At 42.8% G+C, this 18,658-nt stretch overlaps 1 protein-coding gene across 5 annotated transcripts in view; it reads left to right on the forward strand.

Moving 5' to 3' along the window:
- MYCBPAP (MYCBP associated protein) overlaps window positions 1-18,658 on the forward strand; it is a 173,315-nt gene that overhangs the window by 55,966 nt on the left and 98,691 nt on the right. For all 5 annotated transcript variants that reach the window (XM_073588047.1, XM_073588049.1, XM_073588050.1 and 2 more), the window contains exons 11-14: window positions 7,399-7,591; window positions 10,121-10,308; window positions 11,695-11,838; window positions 14,554-14,748. In XM_073588047.1, the coding sequence (XP_073444148.1) occupies window positions 7,399-7,591; window positions 10,121-10,308; window positions 11,695-11,838; window positions 14,554-14,748 (720 nt within the window). The remainder of the gene's footprint in view (window positions 1-7,398; window positions 7,592-10,120; window positions 10,309-11,694; window positions 11,839-14,553; window positions 14,749-18,658) is intronic.

The raw sequence follows: 18,658 nt of genomic DNA on the forward strand, positions 1-18,658 counted from the left end.
CTGTCCTATCTGAATACAGGATGCTAAGCCCCGCCCCCTTGCAGTCACATGACCATAGGTCCCGTGCACATTATTCAGTTTTAGTGTCCGCAGGTCCTTTGCCTCTTTACCTTCCAGCGCTGACTGGACCCTGACACTATTATCCTGAAGCACGCATGGTCACCTCTGCTGCACACTCCACAGGTATCTTTTAGCACTGCTTCTGTACTCAGGACACGCGCACTGGCTCTATGAGCAAGTGCAGTGCGGTGTCTCTGACACAATCACAAGCTAAAATGTTTCTATACTAATGCACAAATCATGGGCAATAAAAAAGGAGAACTGGAAATACTAACACAGGAAAAGAAATATGATGTCATTGGAATCACTGAAACTTGGTGGGACGATACACATGATTGGAATACAAGACTAGAAGGATACAACTTATTTGCAAGAAACAGACTTGATAAACGAGGAGGGGGTGTTGCATTGTATGTTAGAAACGCGTATATCTGCACAGAGATTGAAGCTTCAGAGACTGGGAGTTCTGTGGAAACTGTTTGGGTAAGAATACAAGGACAGAACAATGGAAAGGACACCATTGTAGGCATTTACTACAGGCCGCCTGTGCAAGCTGAAGATATGGATGAACTCTTTATGCATCAAATGGCCAAGTTCTCCAAAAAATATGACATGGTTGTCATGGGAGATTTCAACGATCCTGACATTTGTTGGGAATCTCTCTCAGGCAAAACTAACAGGTCAAGAAAATTATTATCCTCTCTTGCAGGCAACTTTATCTTCCAAAAGGTAGGGGAGAAAACAATGTGATCTGCTACCTTGGATCTAATCCTTATAAACAGGGAGGAAATGGTTGAGGAGGTAAAAGTGACTGGGACCCTAGGAGGTAGCGACCATGCTATTTTAGAATTTTGGATAACTAGAGGAGGAAGACCTGTGAAGACTCAAACTTCAAGGTTAGATTTCAGAAAGGCAGATTTTAAGGGATTCAGAAAGCGAATTGGAGGCATCCAATGGCTGGATATCCTTAAGGACAAAAATGTCGAGGAAGGATGGGAAATCTTGAAAAATGAAATTCTCAAAGCACAATTGTTAACAATTCCGAAAAGAGGGAAGAATAGGAAGCATTTAAGGAAACCAGGATGGATGAACACAGAACTTAAGCACATACTACAAAGGAAGAAAGAAATGTTTATAAAATGGAAAGAGGGAGGCATATCTAAAGAAGAATATAATGCTGTCTGCAGAACTTGCAGGGCTAAAATCAGATTACTAAAGCTGACAATGAATTGAGGTTTGCAAGAGACATCAAAAGCAATAATAAAGGATTTTGGGGATATGTCAAAAGTAAAAGAAAAGTCAAAGATGCTATAGGATTTTTACAGGATGAAAATGATGAAATGGTAAGACAGGATGTTGAGAAGGCCGAACTTTTAAATTCCTATTTTGCATCTGTTTTCTCTCAGAAAGGAAATGTAACATCAACTGTTCTTCACTGTCCTATTAAGGGAATAGAAGAATCCAGGATATCTATAAACAGAAAGATAGTGAGGAAACACTTAGCTAAGCTAAATGAATTCAAGTCTCCAGGTCCAGATGAATTACACCCCAGAGTACAGAAGGAGATAGCAGAAGAAATTTTTGAACCCCTCTCCATAATCTTTGAAAATTCTTGGAGAATAGGAGAAGTCCCAGAAGACTGGAGAAGAGCAAATGTTGTTCCTATCTTTAAAAAGGGGAAGAAGGTGGACCCAGGCAACTATAGGCCGGTGAGTCTGACTTCTATACCAGGAAAGATCTTTGAACAAATTATTAAACAACATGTATGTAAGTACCTGGATAAGAATGAAGTGATTAAACAGAGTCAGCATGGGTTTGTAACTAATAAGTCGTGTCAGACTAACTTAATTTCCTTCTATGACAGAATCACTGATTGGGTGGATCAGGGTAATGCTGTAGATTTAGTATATCTTGACTTCAGCAAAGCATTTGACAAAGTATCTCACATAATCCTTATTGAAAAAATGGCTAAGTATGGAATGGACAAGGCAACTGTTAGGTGGATTCATAACTGGCTTAGTGATCGGACCCAAAGAGTGGTCGTAAATGGCTGCACATCCAGTTGGAAGAATGACTCAAGTGGGGTACCACAGGGCTCTGTCCTGGGCCCTGTATTGTTCAACATCTTTTTCAACGATTTAGATGAAGGAATTGAGGGTAAACTGATTAAAGTTGCTGATGACACAAAGCTTGGAGGGATAGCTAATACTAGAGAAGAGAGAGAGAGGATTCAAAAAGATATAAATAAACTGGAGCAGTGGGCAGCAACTAACAGAATGGTTTTTAACAGGGAAAAATGCAAAGTACTACATCTGGGCAATAAAAATGAAAAAAGCATATACAGAATGGGAGGAATAGGGCTAAGCAACAGCACATGTGAAAAAGACTTGGGTATACTAATAGATCACAGACTGAATATGAGTCAACAGTGTGATGCAGCAGCAAAAAAGGCAAATGCAATTCTAGGATGTATTAACAGAAGCATACAGTCTAGATCACGTGAAGTCATTATTGCCCTCTACTCTTCTTTGGTCAGACCTCATCGGGAATACTGTGTCCAGTTTTGGGCGCCACATTTTAAAAAAGACATCAACAAACTGGAGCAAGTTCAGAAAAGAGCGACCAGAATGGTGACTGGTCGGCAAACCCTGTCTTATGAGGAAAGGTTGCAGGATTTGGGAATGTTTAGCTTGCAGAAGAGAAGACTGAGAGGAGACTTAATAGCTGTCTACAAATATCTCAAGGGCTGTCACATTGTAGAAGGATCATCTTTATTCTCATTTGCACAAGGAAAGACTAGAAGCAATGGGATGAAACTGAATGGGAGGAGACACAGTTTAGATATTAGAAAAAACTTTTTGACAGTTAGAGTGATCAATGAGTGGAACAGGCTGCCACGAGAAGTGGTGAGTTCTCCTTCAATAGAAGTCTTCAAACAGATGCTGGACAGACATCTGTCTGGGATGATTTAGCGAATCCTGCTTTGAGTAGGGGGTTGGACCAGATGGCCCAGGAGGTCCCTTCCAACTCTACAATTCTATGATTCAAATATGTGTATGATTTTTTTTTTTTTTTACTTTTGGCATGCTTCAATAGTCTCCATGGGTGACTAGAAGCTGCAGTAACCCAATTGGCTCTGCTACATACAGGTCATGATCAGATCACCTGTATGTAGCAGAATTACTCACTTGCTATGAGCGCCGACCACCAGGCGGCGCTCACAGAAAGCCGATAGTGACAACCGTAGAGGTCTCCAGGAGACCTCTGGTTGTCATGCCAACCTATCGGTGACCCATGATGTCAATGATGGGCGGATTTCCGGCTCGATGGCCGAAAGCGCGCGTTAAATGCCGCTGTCAGAGTTTGACAGCGGCATTTAAAGGGTCATTAGCCACGGGTGGATCTCGATTGTGCCGGGAAAGATGTGGGCTCACCGCCTGAGCCCACATCAATGGGAGAGAAGCGACCTGCGTAGTACTAGTACTGGCGCAGGTCGCAAAGGGGTTATATTAGCTAAGAATACCTTCTCCATGAATCTAATTTCCCGTGAAAAAAACACTCCATTGATATAATGATAGGGAATGTAGAGTTTGAGTCTCAATGGGGATAGTGATAATAATGTCTGTAATGTTCTGTAGAATTTGTGGCGCTATATAAGCAAGTGCAATAAATAATTGAGGGGCTGGTTACTGATTTGACATTGGTGCCAAGGAACTTCAGGTTATGCCTCTGATGACATCAAAGAGGTTGTTTGGTCATAAGAAATTAACACCAAGCACCCCCACCTGTCAGCTGCTAGCAGCTCCCGGGTTATCAAGCTACAAATTGGTCAGGATGCTGCTCTAGAGAAACCAGCAGCATCTGCTACACATTGAATGGAGTTGCGCAGTGCAACTCCATTCAGTGTTCGCTAGCAGCTGATTGGTAGGGAGTGTCGGTTGATGGCCTATTGTAAAAATAGGTCATCATTGTCTTAACCAGGCAACCCTTTTAACCTCTTTCCAACATTGGACGTAATATTCCATCCATGTGACCTGGGACCTAAGTCCCAAGGACGGAATATTACATCCAGCGCGATCAGCGGCACTCACGAGGGAGCGCCGCTGATCGCGGCTGGGTGTCAGCTGATTATCACAGCTGACACCCGGCACTATGTGTCAGGGGCGGTCACGGACCGCCCCCGGCACATTAACCCCTGGCACACTGTGATCAAAGATGATTGCAGTGTACCGGGGGCATAGGAGATAAGCGCGCAGGGAGTGGGCTCCCTGTGCGCTTCCCTACGACCCCTGGAGAGACGCGATGTGCTGCGTCGCTCCAAGAGTCCTCCTCCCTGCAGGCCCCCAGATCCAATATGGCCGTGGTGGCCTTTGGGTCCTGCAGGGAGGCGGCTTCCTCACTGCCTGCTGAGAGCAGGCATGAGGAAGCCTGCTACAGCACCTGTCAGATCGTTGATCTGACACAGCGCTGTTCTAAGTGTCAGATCGGCGATCTGACACAAGACAATAATGTCCCCCCGGGACAATATAATAAAGTAAAAAAAAAAAAACACTTGTAAAAACAATTTTAAAAAAATCCCAATAAATAAAAAAAAAATATTCCCTAATAAATTCTTTAGTTTCTAAATAAAAAAAACAATAAAAGTACACATATTTAGTATCGCCGCGTCCGTAACGACCCTCCCTATAAAACTGACCCCACTAGTTAACCCCTTTAGTGAACCCCTTCAAAAAAAAAGCAAAGGAAAAAATAATGCTTTATGATCATACCACCGAACAAAAAAGTGCAATAACGCACGATCAAAAAGACGGATAAGAATAAACATGGTAACACTGAGAACGTCATCTTGTCCCGCAAAAACCGAGCTGCCACACAGCATCATCAGCAAAGAAAATAAAAAAGTTATAGCTCGCAGAATAAAGTGATGCAGAAATAATTATTTTTTATATAAAATTGTTGTTATTGCATAAAAGCGACAAAACATAAAAACCGACATAAGTGAGGTATCACTGTAATCGTACTGACCCAAAGAATAAAACCACTTTATCAATTTTACCACACGCAGAACGGTGTAAACGCACCCCCCAAACTAAATTCATGGAATGCTGGTTTTTGTTCATTCTGCGTCACAAAAATCGGGATAAAAAGCGATAAAAAAATGTCACATGCCCGAAAATGGTACCAATAAAAACGTCAACTCGTCCTGCAAAAAATAAGACCTCACATGGCTCGGTGGGTCAAAATATGGAAAAATTATAGCTCTCAAAATGTGGTGATGGAAAAACTATTTTTACAATAAAAAGCGTCTTTTGGCGTGTGACAGCCGCCAAACATAAAACCCGCCATAAATAGTAAATCAAACCCCCCTTTATCACCCCCTTAGTTAGGGAAAAATAATAACATTAAAAAAATGTATCTATTTCCATTTTCCCGTTAGGGTTAGGGCTAGGGTAAGGGCTAGGGTTAGGGGTGAGATTAGGGTTAGGGGTGTGTTGGGGTTAGCGTTGGAGTTAGAATTGGGGGGTTTCCACTGTTTGGGCACATAAGGGGCTCTCCAACATGGCGTCTGATCTCAATTCCAGCCAAAAAAGTCAAATGGCGCTGCTTCCCTTCCGAGCTCTGCCAAGCGCCCAAATAGTGGTTTACCTCCACATATGGGGTATCAGCGTACTCAAGACAAATTGCACAATAACTTTTGGGGTCCTGTTTCCCTTGGGAAAATAAAAATTTGGGGTGAAAAGATCATTTTTTGGAAAAAATATGATTTTTTAATTGTACGGCTGTACGTCATAAACTTCTTTAAAGCCCTTGGGGGTTCAGAGTTCTCACCACACATCTAGATAAGTTCCTTGGGGGGGTGGGCTAGTTTCCAAAATGGGGTCACTTGTGGGGGGTTTCCACTGTTTAGGTATATCAGGGGCTCTCCAAACGTGACATGGCGCCCAATCTCAATTCCAGCCAATTTTACGTTGAAAAAGTCAAACGGCGCTTGTTCCTTTCCAAACTCTGCCATGCGCTGAAAAACAGTGGTTCCCCACCACATATCAGGTATCAGCGTACTCAGGACAAATTGCACAATAACTTTTGCAGTCCAATTTCTCCTGTTACCCTTGGTAAAATAAAAAAAAATGGACCTGAAGTTAAATGTTCATTTTTTTAAACATTCAAAAAATTCCTGTGAAGCACCTGAAGGGTTAAAAAAACTTCTTGAATGTGGTTTTGAGCACCTTGAGGGGTGCAGTTTTTCAAATGGGTACTTTTGGGTATTTTCTATCATATAGACCCCCTCAAAGTGACTTCAAATGTGATGTTGTCCCTAAAAATAAAATGGTGTTGTAAAAATGAGAAATCGCTGGTCAACTTTTAACCCTTATAACTTCCTAACAAAAAAAAATTTTGGTTCCAAAATTGTGCTGATGTAAAGTAAACATGTGGGAAATGTTACTTAAGTTATTTGTGTGCCGTATCTCTGTGATTTAAGGGCATAAAAATTCAAAGTTGGAAAATTGTGAAATTTTCAAAATTTTCACCAAATTTCTTTTTTTTTTCACAAACGCAAGTTATATGAATGCAATTTTACCACTATCATGAAGTACAATATGTCACGAGAAAACATTGGCAGAATCACCAGGATTCATGGAAGTGTTCCAGAGTTATTACCTCATAAAGGGACAGTGGTCAGAATTGTAAAAATTGGCCCGGGCATTAACATGCAAACCACCCTTGGGGGTAAGGGGGTTAAAGATTATTTGTCACCAGATTTCACAATACAAACTGCATACATTGCTAAAGTGATCTCTCACACCTGATGAGGCTGGTGTATTTACTTTGAGTTAAACTGTTATAAAGGGTTATATGACCTTTCTAACATGGATTTTCAAATGTCACCCACCTAGCCTCACTGATAGCTCATCAAAGTCTCTCCTGCTGCTGAGATCTCACACTGTTCAGTACAAGCTGCAGCTGTCAGTCAGGCTGGGTGGGTGGAGACTGAATGAGCTTGGACTCATGAGCTCATCTTAATATCAGGATCATACTGCAACCCTGACATGGATTTTCTAAGCAAGTACCCCATGTGAAATTTGGTGCCAGATTGGTGGTAAGAATACATTTATTTACAGTATATGTAGGTCTCACAGCATGTTTTTTGCATATGTCTTGCTTTTGCATTTCAGGGTTCTTGCTGAAATGTCAGTGAATGAGGCTGTTTTTTCAGTAGTCACATGGATTTCTTCAAACCTCACTCAGAAAACATTGATAAGAGTAAATTGATATAGGAGCGCATTTGTATTGTGTGTTAGGAAATGACCGTATTCTTCTCCCTTCTTCCTATTGTAGGAAAAAGTTGACATCTCTACACGTATTACTTTTGAAGCCCTTGCCGGAGAAAAAGCTTCCTCAGTCCTTGAAGTTGTTAACAATGGAAGTGCAGCGGTATGGTATGAGTGGAGACGCTTGCCACATGCCACCAGTCTAGGAGATCGCCACAAGGAGCCCCGAGTACAACATTTCTATTTCAACACTAATGCTGGTAAGAAGACTTTTCATAGGCGTGACTTAGAGAAATACAGGAGGTACAGCTGAGCAGAGCTTTATAGTCTAATGGTTGGTGCGCTTATGATTACCTTAGACCTTTTTAAGTGTACCTTACCTAAAGATGGTCAAGCATAAGCATGGCTGCACTATATTTGCCCATTAGGCTTCTTTTACACTTGTCATGTTTTTTGCGGCCCGTATTGCCGTAATTTTCATGGTCTGCTGCAAAAACGGGCCGCAAAAATCTTCTCGGATTTCTGCAGGCCTTCGAAGTGATAAACAGGAAAGTACATGGGAGTGTCCTAGTAAAAATACGGTGTTCCGCAAATACAGTCTTCACGGTGTACCGCAAAATCAACACACTGGGCAAGCTTCCGTTGTTTTGATTTCAATGGGGGCTGTGTCCATAAGCCGTGAAAAATATCGAGCAGGCTCAATATTTTTTCACAGCCGTAAATACAGCCATATGGTGTACAGCGCTCCGATCAGTTTTTACGGCCCGTCTTTGCGGCCCCATAGAAATCTATTGGGGCTGCAAAAACGGCCTGCAAAAACGGCCTGCAAAAACACAGCAAGTGTAAAAGAAGCCTTATAGTCTATGGCTCTGCTGAACTGAACCTTTTCGATTTGTTCGGCAGATACCGAGATCGTGATGTGAATATCACCTTATATAAGTAAAAATTTAAAAGGAAACTGTCACCCCCCCCCCGGGCCAATTAAAGTAAAAGAGCCACCTTCAGCAGCACTAAGGCTCCATTCTGTGAAGTTGGCTCTTATGTTTATTATCCCTAGGAACGCTGAAATAATGACTTTTATAAATTGCCCGCCATACCTCTATTGCATCATGGAGGTATGTTTTCTCCCCTGCCTCAACCACCTCGCAGCCGTCCATCATCCCCCCTCTTGCTTCTGTGCGCCGCCTCCTCTGTTCCTCGTTACGTGACCGGCCCCTGCGCTCTGCAAACATTTCTCGGGCATGCGCCGTGCGCGCTGCCTGAGAACTTACATCAGGTGATGATGTAAGGATATCGCGCCTGCGTGTAGCGGAGGCCCCAGATCCCGCTCCGCAGTGTGTTATGATGTATTCACACTGCGGCGGGGCTGGGAATCTGGCACCTGCGCAGTGAGGATCTCTGCACCTGTCCCCATCTCTCTGCGCCTCTTTCCGACGTATTGCCCGAGAAATGTTTAAATAATATGTGTCACCCAAATGTGATTTAAGATATCAATAAAAGATGCTAAGTTGGTGGTTGAACTCTCAAAAGAAAGGAAACCACCTGAATGGATCAAACCAGGATGTAAAATCTTACCTAATGGTATATAACAGGCAACAGATTATCCAAAGGATACAGCATTAATTAACAGATCAGCACACAATGCCGTCGCCAATTGCACACATATATTCATACCTAGACCAAGAAAAAACATACATTTATGGCCACAAAAATGACAATAGATGAGATATGAATAAAAAAGGAACAATCTCACCAGATTAAATGAAGGGCCGTGAGTCTCCAAGGATTCTCTGTATAATCACAGGAAGGTAGCGATGGGAAGACAATACCCTGTCAAATCCCTACAAGGCTAACCATTATCTGATCCCCAAACTCCCGCCCTGACAAGGGCAGTCCACAGCTCACCCTATATTGCACATGCCCTGCACTTTCCCTTAGGGGGGTGTCCCAACGCGTTTCATCCAAGTAGCTCTTCAGGGGACTAACTTGTTATAAAGTGCCATAGTGCTATTACTCGAGAGACATAAATCCTCCTACTCTCAATGCTGTCTGCATTTTTTTTTTAAGTTTTATTCTGTTCTGCAGCCCCTATTACATTGTTTGTCCAGTTAAACATGATTTTGTTTGGTCCTCTTTAAGTGAGGCACGCCTTTTAATGAATCTGGCATATGTGAAAAGGGGCATGAACCTCTGTTTGCCTCGCCACAAATATTATTTAGTTTTGGAATTAAGGAATGCCACAGCTCCTTGTGAACTAGATGAGTTGTGGCATCTTGTTCCTGTCACGCCCAGGTTTGTCGCAGCTCCGTCCTTAATGGCTGTGCTGGCCGAAATTGGCGTGCAAATGCCAAAAGTGGGAAAAATGTTTGTGTACTTCTGTGTTGTGCCTTTTCATCATGATTTATGGCAGAATTCTGGTGTAATTGTTCTTGATGACATGGTGGGGTGGAGTATGAGGCGCCTGATTCATTATCAGGTGCACTCCCCTTAATGAATAAGGTGAGGTGCAACGGGGCGTAGGCCTTTGTGTGCGTCGGGGCGTAGGCCTCTGTGTGCGACAGGGCGTACACCACTGTGTGCACCCTGTCACAAAGGTTATTTGGAATGCCATAAAGTTGACAAGCAGGTGTCGCCATGCTTCATCACGCCCTATACTGCCCACTAGGTTAGCAAAAGTTTTGTGACTTTTCAAGGTGTTTTACTTTAGTTTGGCGTAAACACTCTGATGTATCGACCACTTTATCTTTATCTGTTGGTCTTGGTCATTTTACTGATTTTTGCCTTTTTAGGTGTAATCCTGCCAGGAGAAACCCAGACATTCTCCTTCTACTTCAAGTCATTGACAGCAGGAATATTTAGTGAGAGCTGGGAGTTCTGCACTCACCCCGTGTTACTGGCCGGTGCGCTCATACAGGTGTCTCTATGGGGAATCTCGTTATACGAAGACAAGACGGCTCCCCTAAGGGAAGCGCTGGAGGTTAGTAGGCATCTGTAGGGTTACATACCGGAAATGTGAAATTCCTGTAGGGTTCAGAGATTTGTACAATGATCCCATGACTTTCTGCTTCTGTTTATACAGTGCCTTGCGAAAGTATTCGGCCCCTTGGAACTTTTCAACCTTTTTCCACATATCATGCTTCAAACATAAAGATACCAAAAATAAATTTTTGGTGAAGAATCAACAACAAGTGGGACACAATTGTGAAGTTGAACGAAATTTATTGGTCATTTTAAGTTTTTGTGTAAATTCAAAAACTGAAAAGTGGGGCGTGCAATATTATTCGGCCCCTTTAACTTAATACTTTGCTGCGCCACCTTTTGCTGCGATTACAGCAGCAAGTCGCTTGGGGTATGTCTCTATCAGTTTTGTACATCGAGAGACTGAAATTCTTGCCCATTCTTCCTTGGCAAACAGCTCCAGCTCAGTGAGGTTTGATGGAGATCGTTTGTGAACAGCAGTTTTCAGCTCTTTCCACAGATTCTCAATTGGATTCAGGTCTGGACTTTGACTTGGCCATTCTAACATCTGGATACGTTTATTTGTGAACCATTCCATTGTAGATTTTGCTTTATGTTTGGGATCATTGTCTTGTTGGAAGACAAATCTCCGTCCCAGTCTCAGGTCTTTTGCAGACTCCAGCAGGTTTTCTTTCAAGAATGGTCCTGTATTTGGCTCGATCCATCTTACCATCAATTTTAACCATTTTCCCTGTTCCTGTCCCTGTTTCACAAACTGAATACTTTCTCAATGCACTGTAAGCATTGGGTCTGTCTATACATCATTATTATTACGCTTTGCTTATAAAGCATTAATTCCGCAGCGCTTTACATACATTATCATCGCTGTCCCCGATGGGGCTCTCAATCTAAGTTCCCTATCAGTATGTCTTTGGAATGTGGGAGGAAACCCCGCAAACATGGGGAGAACATAAAAATTCCTTGCAGATGTTGTTCTTGGTGGGATTTGAACCCAGGACCCCTGCGCTGTAAGGCTGCAGTGCTATCCACTGAGTCACCGTTCTGCCCTACATCATCTAGTTTGTCTGGTTTTGAGGTGGTCTATGATTCAATGACAGCAAGCAGAGATCTTGAAAACTCCAAGGATTTGATACAGAAAGTAATTTGGGAAGTTGTCTATCCTTATTTAGCACTAGAAGACCATATGCCCCCCCTTTGCCGGAGTGAGATGTCAGTGGTCGTCCCTGAAGCTTAATATTTTGTTATTAGCATAGCTTGGTATTGTCCTTAATCTGAGACTCTCTTCTTATATTCCCGGAGCCTTTTGTGCTATTATATTGTATTGGCCTGGCTTTTACCGCAGCATCCAAGCTAATTGTCACCGCTCATTATCATTATCTGATAGAGAGAGCTGGAGTCACGGGAGGCCTTATATATCGCTCAGAAGATGGTTCAAGAAATTGTGGATGGAGTTCGGAGCCCAGAGCGCCCCCAATCACCGGCTATACGACTAACCGAAGAAGAGATGTTCTGTATCCTAAACCCCAAGGTAGCCAAATTATCATGATTTTTTAGGACTCTGTAATTGTCTCATAATTATTGTATTTACTGGTAAATCCACGTTTTTTCTGTTCTTTCTCCGCTCACATTGTTTGCCACGTGAGTACAGCAGCATCCATTGTCAGCCACTAGAGGGCACTCTTAGCTTTCACTATTAAACATGCAGGGGGATGTTCCCTCAGCAGTTGCCCATCCACCCAGTGTCAGTGCCATCATTACAGGAAGATAACATACACACATGAAGTTCTGAGGAAGAATTGGATTTTCTAACCTTTATTAATGATTTATTCTGCGTTTCCACTCTCACAGACTTTACCTTTTGCTTTACTGAAATATAAATGTTTATGTGAGCATCCCTAGGACTGTAACTGGAGAAAAGCTGATTTTGGCTTTCAATCTACATGACTTTTGACCATGTTCACAGTGGATTTGCATTGTAATTCCACTAAAGCTTCAGCACAATGTAAGCGAATGGGGTTTAGAAAAGCCCACCGGCGCACAGCTAGAAGAATCCATGCAGGTTCGGAGGCGTGCTGCGGATTTTAATTGTGCCATGGTTTAGTTTGGGATTTTGTTGCATATTTGACGTATTTTTGTGAGAGTTTGAGCAAAATCCAATGTTAATACATGCAGATATAATACAGATTCGTACTTTGTTCTGTATTAGACAAAGCACCTCTCTATTTCCGATCCTTTGGTTTTCCTAAAGATTGACTTTTGTTTCACACTTACAGAAATTGCATTACTTTTCATCTTACTTTTCATCATTCAGCAATATAGAAAACACCAAAGGGGCTGTCCAGGATTCTTAGAAATTTGCTAAAGAGCAGTAGTATAGCTGCATGTGTTGCCACTGTCGAACAGCCACAAGACCTGCAACCGCAGGGACTCAAACATATTATTTGAGCATGCTGAAGAGCACTCGAAGAGCACTGGAGCATGCTTAGATAACACTTTATCCCAGCACCTTCACTCATCACTATGTAGCACCAACATGACCGTCAGAGCTACGTAGTGGATTCTGCTTCAATGAGTATTGTTGATGTTTTTTTTTTTTTAAAGCGAACCTGTCACCTGTTTTGGCTGATATAAGATGCGGCCACTGCCTTTCAGGGCTGATATGCGGCATTCTATAATGCTGTAGATAAGCCTCCTGTCCGACCTGCAAAATAAGAAAAAAAAAAAAGTTTTATTATACTCACCCGGGGGGGCGGTCTGGTCTGATGGGTGTCGCAGGTCCGGGTCCAGCGCCTCCCATCTTCTTGCGATGCCGACCTCCTGCTTGCTTCCTCACTCCCGGCATCACACTTCTAAGTAGGCGTTCTTATCTGCCCTGTTGAGGGCAGAGCAAAATGCTGCAGTGCGCAGGCGCCGGGAAAGGTCAGAGAGGGCCCAGCGCCTGCGCAGCGCAGTTGATGACACCTACTTTTTTACTTTTCATACTGACACAGTCAGATGGCTGTATGTATCGTACCGAGATCGGAACGTAGTGCGTGAACTTGGCCGGTGGCTCTCCTGACCCAAGCGTGACAACTATATGGAAATATATGAAGTTGTCACGCTCAGGTGGGGAGAGCCAGTCCATGAATGTCAGTCTGATTTATACCATCCTCTATCTGACTGCGCCCTAATGCCAAGTTCCAGCCCACATCCCAAGTACCACTTTCATTAATGGTCTTGAACATTTTTTGCGCCTCCCTCAATCCTTCATTAATATGCCTAGAAAAAAAGAGGTATTTGTAAAATGCACCAAAGTTATTAAAGGTGTGCTGCAACTTATAATGTGTTCTAAAAGTAAGCCATCTAATAGGTTGTGTAAAATTAGACTAGACCCCAGGATTATAAAGCGTAAAGCACTGTGGTGAATTTGGTGTATTTCAGGACTCTTGTGGAAAGCTGCATTTAGATAGTTAGACTGCTGCCATTATATGACCGCCGATCGTGAAGACATGCCGACCGTGCTTCCATTAGCACAGAACGAGCATTGATTTAGAAGAACCAATAGTCAAGACTTCATTAGGCTGACAAGCTTTGCCAGGGGCGCTCAATTACTGTCATTGGCCAGTATAAATGGGTCCTACGTTTATGCGGTCTAATTATTGCACAAGATAGTACGTCTGCCCCTGTTTTATTTGCTGCAGCTCAGCTAGTGCTCTCAATTTAGATGTCTAACCCTCAATATTCATGAGCACTGACTAGCTCCACCCCTTTAATTGACAGCTTAAAGACAAAGATGTTGATCAGAGTGGGGCTAATAGAAGTTCTAATAAACCCCATTTCCCTAGAGCTGAAAGACGGATTTCTGTCTACACTGTGCATTATATAAGCATGAAGGAAATGGGATATCTCATAAACTTGAAAATTGAGGCTTCTTATGGCCACAACTTATGAATGTGGAGGACTTCATAGCAGGAGCTTAGTACTGAGAGGACTAGCAGAGCCGCAGAAGATAAGATTCTGCTTTATCAAAACTACAGCAATAAGCTGAGTGAGTGAATATATTTCTGGACGCAGGATCTCTGTCCTTTTGGATTGGGTAGCACAAGCCTGGCTATTGATTCTCTTAAATGGTATACTTTGTAAAGAAAACTCCTGTGTATAAGATTTTAGTCTGGAAATAAAAATTTTGTCTGTTACTGTCGTATTTTTCAATCACTTTCCCTCTTCCCTCATAGTCGACATTTTACTTTATTTGTTGCTGTAGTTACACTACAAGCATGAAACCATCCAGGAACTGCATCAGCTATGGAAGGAATACATCTCCCCCGATGTCCCGAGCTCATCTGATGAGCTTCTGGATCACTCTGTGCAAACCTCGGATATTGTAGAAAGTGAGGAGCTGAAAGAAGAAGAGGAGTTAGAGCATGCGTGGAACTTATCAGTGGTGGAGCTGAAACAAGTAAGAGTGTGATCTAGGTCGTAAGCAGAGACCAGGTGACAACGGCTTCAATTTCCCAACTTGTTTCTTTTGTTAAAACTGCAACATGCTCTGCAAATCAATCATAGTAACACATCTCATATATTATGCCAGCTATGATCAGGAATTTTCCTAGCAAAACAATTAAAAATCCAATTTTGCAGAACCCACATCAGCTACAGCTTTTCTTATCTTTAAGGTCTTACTTCATCCTGTTCTGTTCCATGCACTGTACATAGGATATCCAAGAAGTATCATTTCTCCTTGCGGAGAATGACATGCTAAGCATGTCGAGGTGAGGAGACTTAAAGTCGCAGTGCTCCTCTGGGAAATATGCTAATTATGCAAATTGTCTCTTCAGAGAGGAAGAGGACTAGAACTCTAGTGCCACCTATTGGAAGTAGCAATCCTAGAAGTCAATGTTGACCCTTTAAGGAGCCTTGTTTCATGACTTAGGATAAAAGTCAAGCCAGAATCTCAATTTGCAGACACTGTGTTTCGGGGTACTGCCCCTCGTCTCAGTGCAAAGTGTGAGATCTGGTTTGGCTGTGTGAAAGGTGTCTGACCGATATCCAAGAAGTATCATTTCTCCTTGCAGAGAATGACATGCCTTGTCCTGCACGCTGTGTATTCCAATTGCCATGTAACAAGAATGAACTTCCCATTAGAGTTGAGCGACTTTGGTCGGATCGGGTTTCATGAAACCCGACTGAATCAAAATTTGAGTCGGATGAAACTGGTCTGACTAGGGCAAAAAAAAGTCGGGAGTTTCTTCCGAAACCCGACCCCAATGCAAGTCAATAGGGAATAAAAGTCGGCATTGAGTGGATGACATTCGGACGAAACTCCGACTTTTTTTGCCCTAGTCAGACCAGTTTCATCCAACTCAAATTTTGTTTCAGTCGGGTTTCACGAAACCCAATCCGACCAAAGTCGCTCAACTCTACTTCCCATTACTTGAAGGTGCAGTGTGTCGCTTCCTGTAGGCAGTGATTCATTCACCCATTATAAAGATACACTAATATATTTTTTAACTCCAAGAATAAGGGTGATTTCACACTATTCTTCCCATGTTCAGTGGCCTCGTCGGGGCTTATGTCCGAATTCCCCGCAAAATTGGTTTTGTGTGTATGCGCTGACCGGGCCTATTGACAATAATAGTGCCAACAGAGTCAACGTTTGCTGTGATGTGGATCGTTTTCGGACATGTACGACTTCTGGAGTTGGACACTCAGATGCAATCTACTGCGACTGGGTGTCCGCTTCCAATAGGCGTATACGCCTGAAAACGATGCAAGACAGAGCACAGGTTGATTCGGTCTTCACTATTATAGTTAATGTCCCCTTCAGCGCATACACCCAAATCCCGTTTTGAGGGGGGTTCGGATGTAAGCCACAACAGCATCACTGAGCATGGGGAAGAACGCAATGCGAAACGTGTCTAAGGGCAGTGACGTCCATGGAAAGATACTGGGTAAACTTGCATAACAATACTTCAGAATTCAGCTTCATTATATTATTTCCTCCGGGGGTTGATAGAAACTGAAGAGGGTCCCTGTGCAACCACAGTATGTGGGCTCTATGCAGTTGAACAGATCATCATAATGCACCCCTTTTATGTGCTGTTTTGGAGATGTTAAGTGGGACCCCCTCTGTCTTGCACCAATTTTACGTCACATCAGAGCCCGGAGACAATAAGCTATTTCCTCATTACACCCATTATGACAAGGCTATGGAGTTACAGATATAGCAAAGGGTACATTGACTAACACAGCATTTGGATCTCATGGCACAAAAAAAGTGTCATTTGACAACTAATTTGACTGGTCAGAGGTTTGTGCGATGTGACGTTATTTTATCCTTTTGCAATAAATTATCAAGAGAGTGCATTGTCTGGCATGATGAACTTTGCTACATCTGTACAGTTAGATTACTAATATGTTTGTTGTTTTCTTTTTGATTTTGGAAAGAAATGAAGCTGTAAAAACCTATACAAAAGAAATGCTTGCGTAAAAACCTGTTGTCACGATATGCAACAACCCAACGGTGGGTCGGTCAGCGGACGGCATAACACACACTTAGTGGGATGGAAATGGGGAGAGGAAGGCCCTACCGATAGGGAATGAAGGATGGGACACCACCTAAGCTCGAACCTGAGCCTGTCCCTGCACTCCCCTAGTGCCCTAAGCGGGTCCTTTCCCCCGCCACCATCACGAACCTAGTCTCTCGCTGTCACCTCACACTGCCCTGGCTAGTGCACTAGCCTCACCACTGCAGATGATACAACACAGGGGATGGTGACAAGCACAAGACAGACAATGTAAAAACACCACCCTTAGCTTCTAGACTCCACTGCCAAGCCACACCACAGAGGACACGGAAACATGACACCAAACTCCAGAAGACGCAGATACAGCGCTAACACTAGAGAGCTGCAACTGAAAGACTGGTCTCCATAGAATAACTCTATCACCAGTAGTCAGCTGATGCATCAGGTGACCATTTAAAGCAAGGGTGGGGAACCTCAGGCCCCAGGGCCATTTACAGCCCTCGATGACCTTTTATCAGGCCCCAAAGTAGATTCGCAGGGACCGCATTCTTGGGAAGGGAGCTGTGTTTTGATTGCCACAAGCTCATTGATTTCTTCTTGCTCTGTTAGCACACACACGCAGTGTTCACTACTGAACATTGAAGGGCATGCAATGAAAGATTAACTCATGAAACCAGTGTCAGAGTCAGGATGCAGTTTGTGGGCGGAGTTTGTACGGCCCCTGAAGGATGGTATAAATATCCAAATGGCCCTTGGCAGAAAAAAGATTCCACACCCCTGATTTAAAGGATGGTGGGAGTGGTCATGATTGGCATGATTGAGTTGGTCAGACCAAAACCCCGAGGGGGGGATTTAGACAAAATCATACAAAGAAGAGAAACAGAGTGGATATATAGGCTTCAATCTCTTTCCCCTAAAGGCCTTAATGAATGCTTATCATTCACTTGTTTCTTATAAAAGTCATTCTTATATTTTTATTGTCAGTACTTCTGGTTTTCTTGTTCTTCTAAACTGAATTAGGTGTTTTTGAAAAGATCTAGTTAGCCTATTGCAAGGAGTGTGTTATATTTTCGCACTAGCTCTATCATGAGCTATAGTATCATTATCTAATTGCATCATTGATTTTTTATTATTTTTTGTAGTTTTTAATCAAAGCTTACATAATCCTTTTGTGCTAAGAGTGGTCACCACCTACATTAACTGATCTAGCAACTCTGCAGTTGCAGCAAGCTGCTAAAAAGGAAAACTGACATTATCCCTCGCTGGCCTGAAAGGAAATAAGCTATATTTTAATCGTAGTGGAACCAGAGCTGCCACAAAATCAAAAATGGATCGTGACACCCGTGCAGATGGTGCCTCTGTATGAATCAAATTCTAGTGCCTGGCCCAGTGCCATTATGGCTAATCAAATGAAGTGACGTTGTGAAATAATATAGCTAGAAAAGCGCTAATAAATCTTTCAAGGGGTTGTCCGACACAAACAAAAACCCCAGGATATATCCTATATTTTGAAAAAAGAATCTCTTGTTCTCTCATAACTGCTCCATCCATGACTTACATGGTTGGCTATTTATGAGAATTTTCTGAGAAGTGGCTCGTGTAGGGGAAGCAAATGGTCAAAGAGACACCACCAGTGATAACCGCTGATCATCGGAGATTGCATAATGATCTCGGGGCTGGTTTCTGTGCTTAAGGGCTTGTTCAGACAAGTGTATTATAAGGATGTGTTCTGTCCAAGTAACAATCATGCAGCACCCTGACCAGTGTAATTCAGTATGGCTGTTCATATGACCGATGATCACAGTATACACTATACTCTTCCATATATCAGACGAGACTCGC

This window comes from Dendrobates tinctorius, unplaced genomic scaffold (genome assembly GCF_039654945.1).
Source record: "Dendrobates tinctorius isolate UK_male_01 unplaced genomic scaffold, ASM3965494v1 ptg000103l, whole genome shotgun sequence".
Lineage (NCBI taxonomy): Eukaryota > Metazoa > Chordata > Amphibia > Anura > Dendrobatidae > Dendrobates > Dendrobates tinctorius.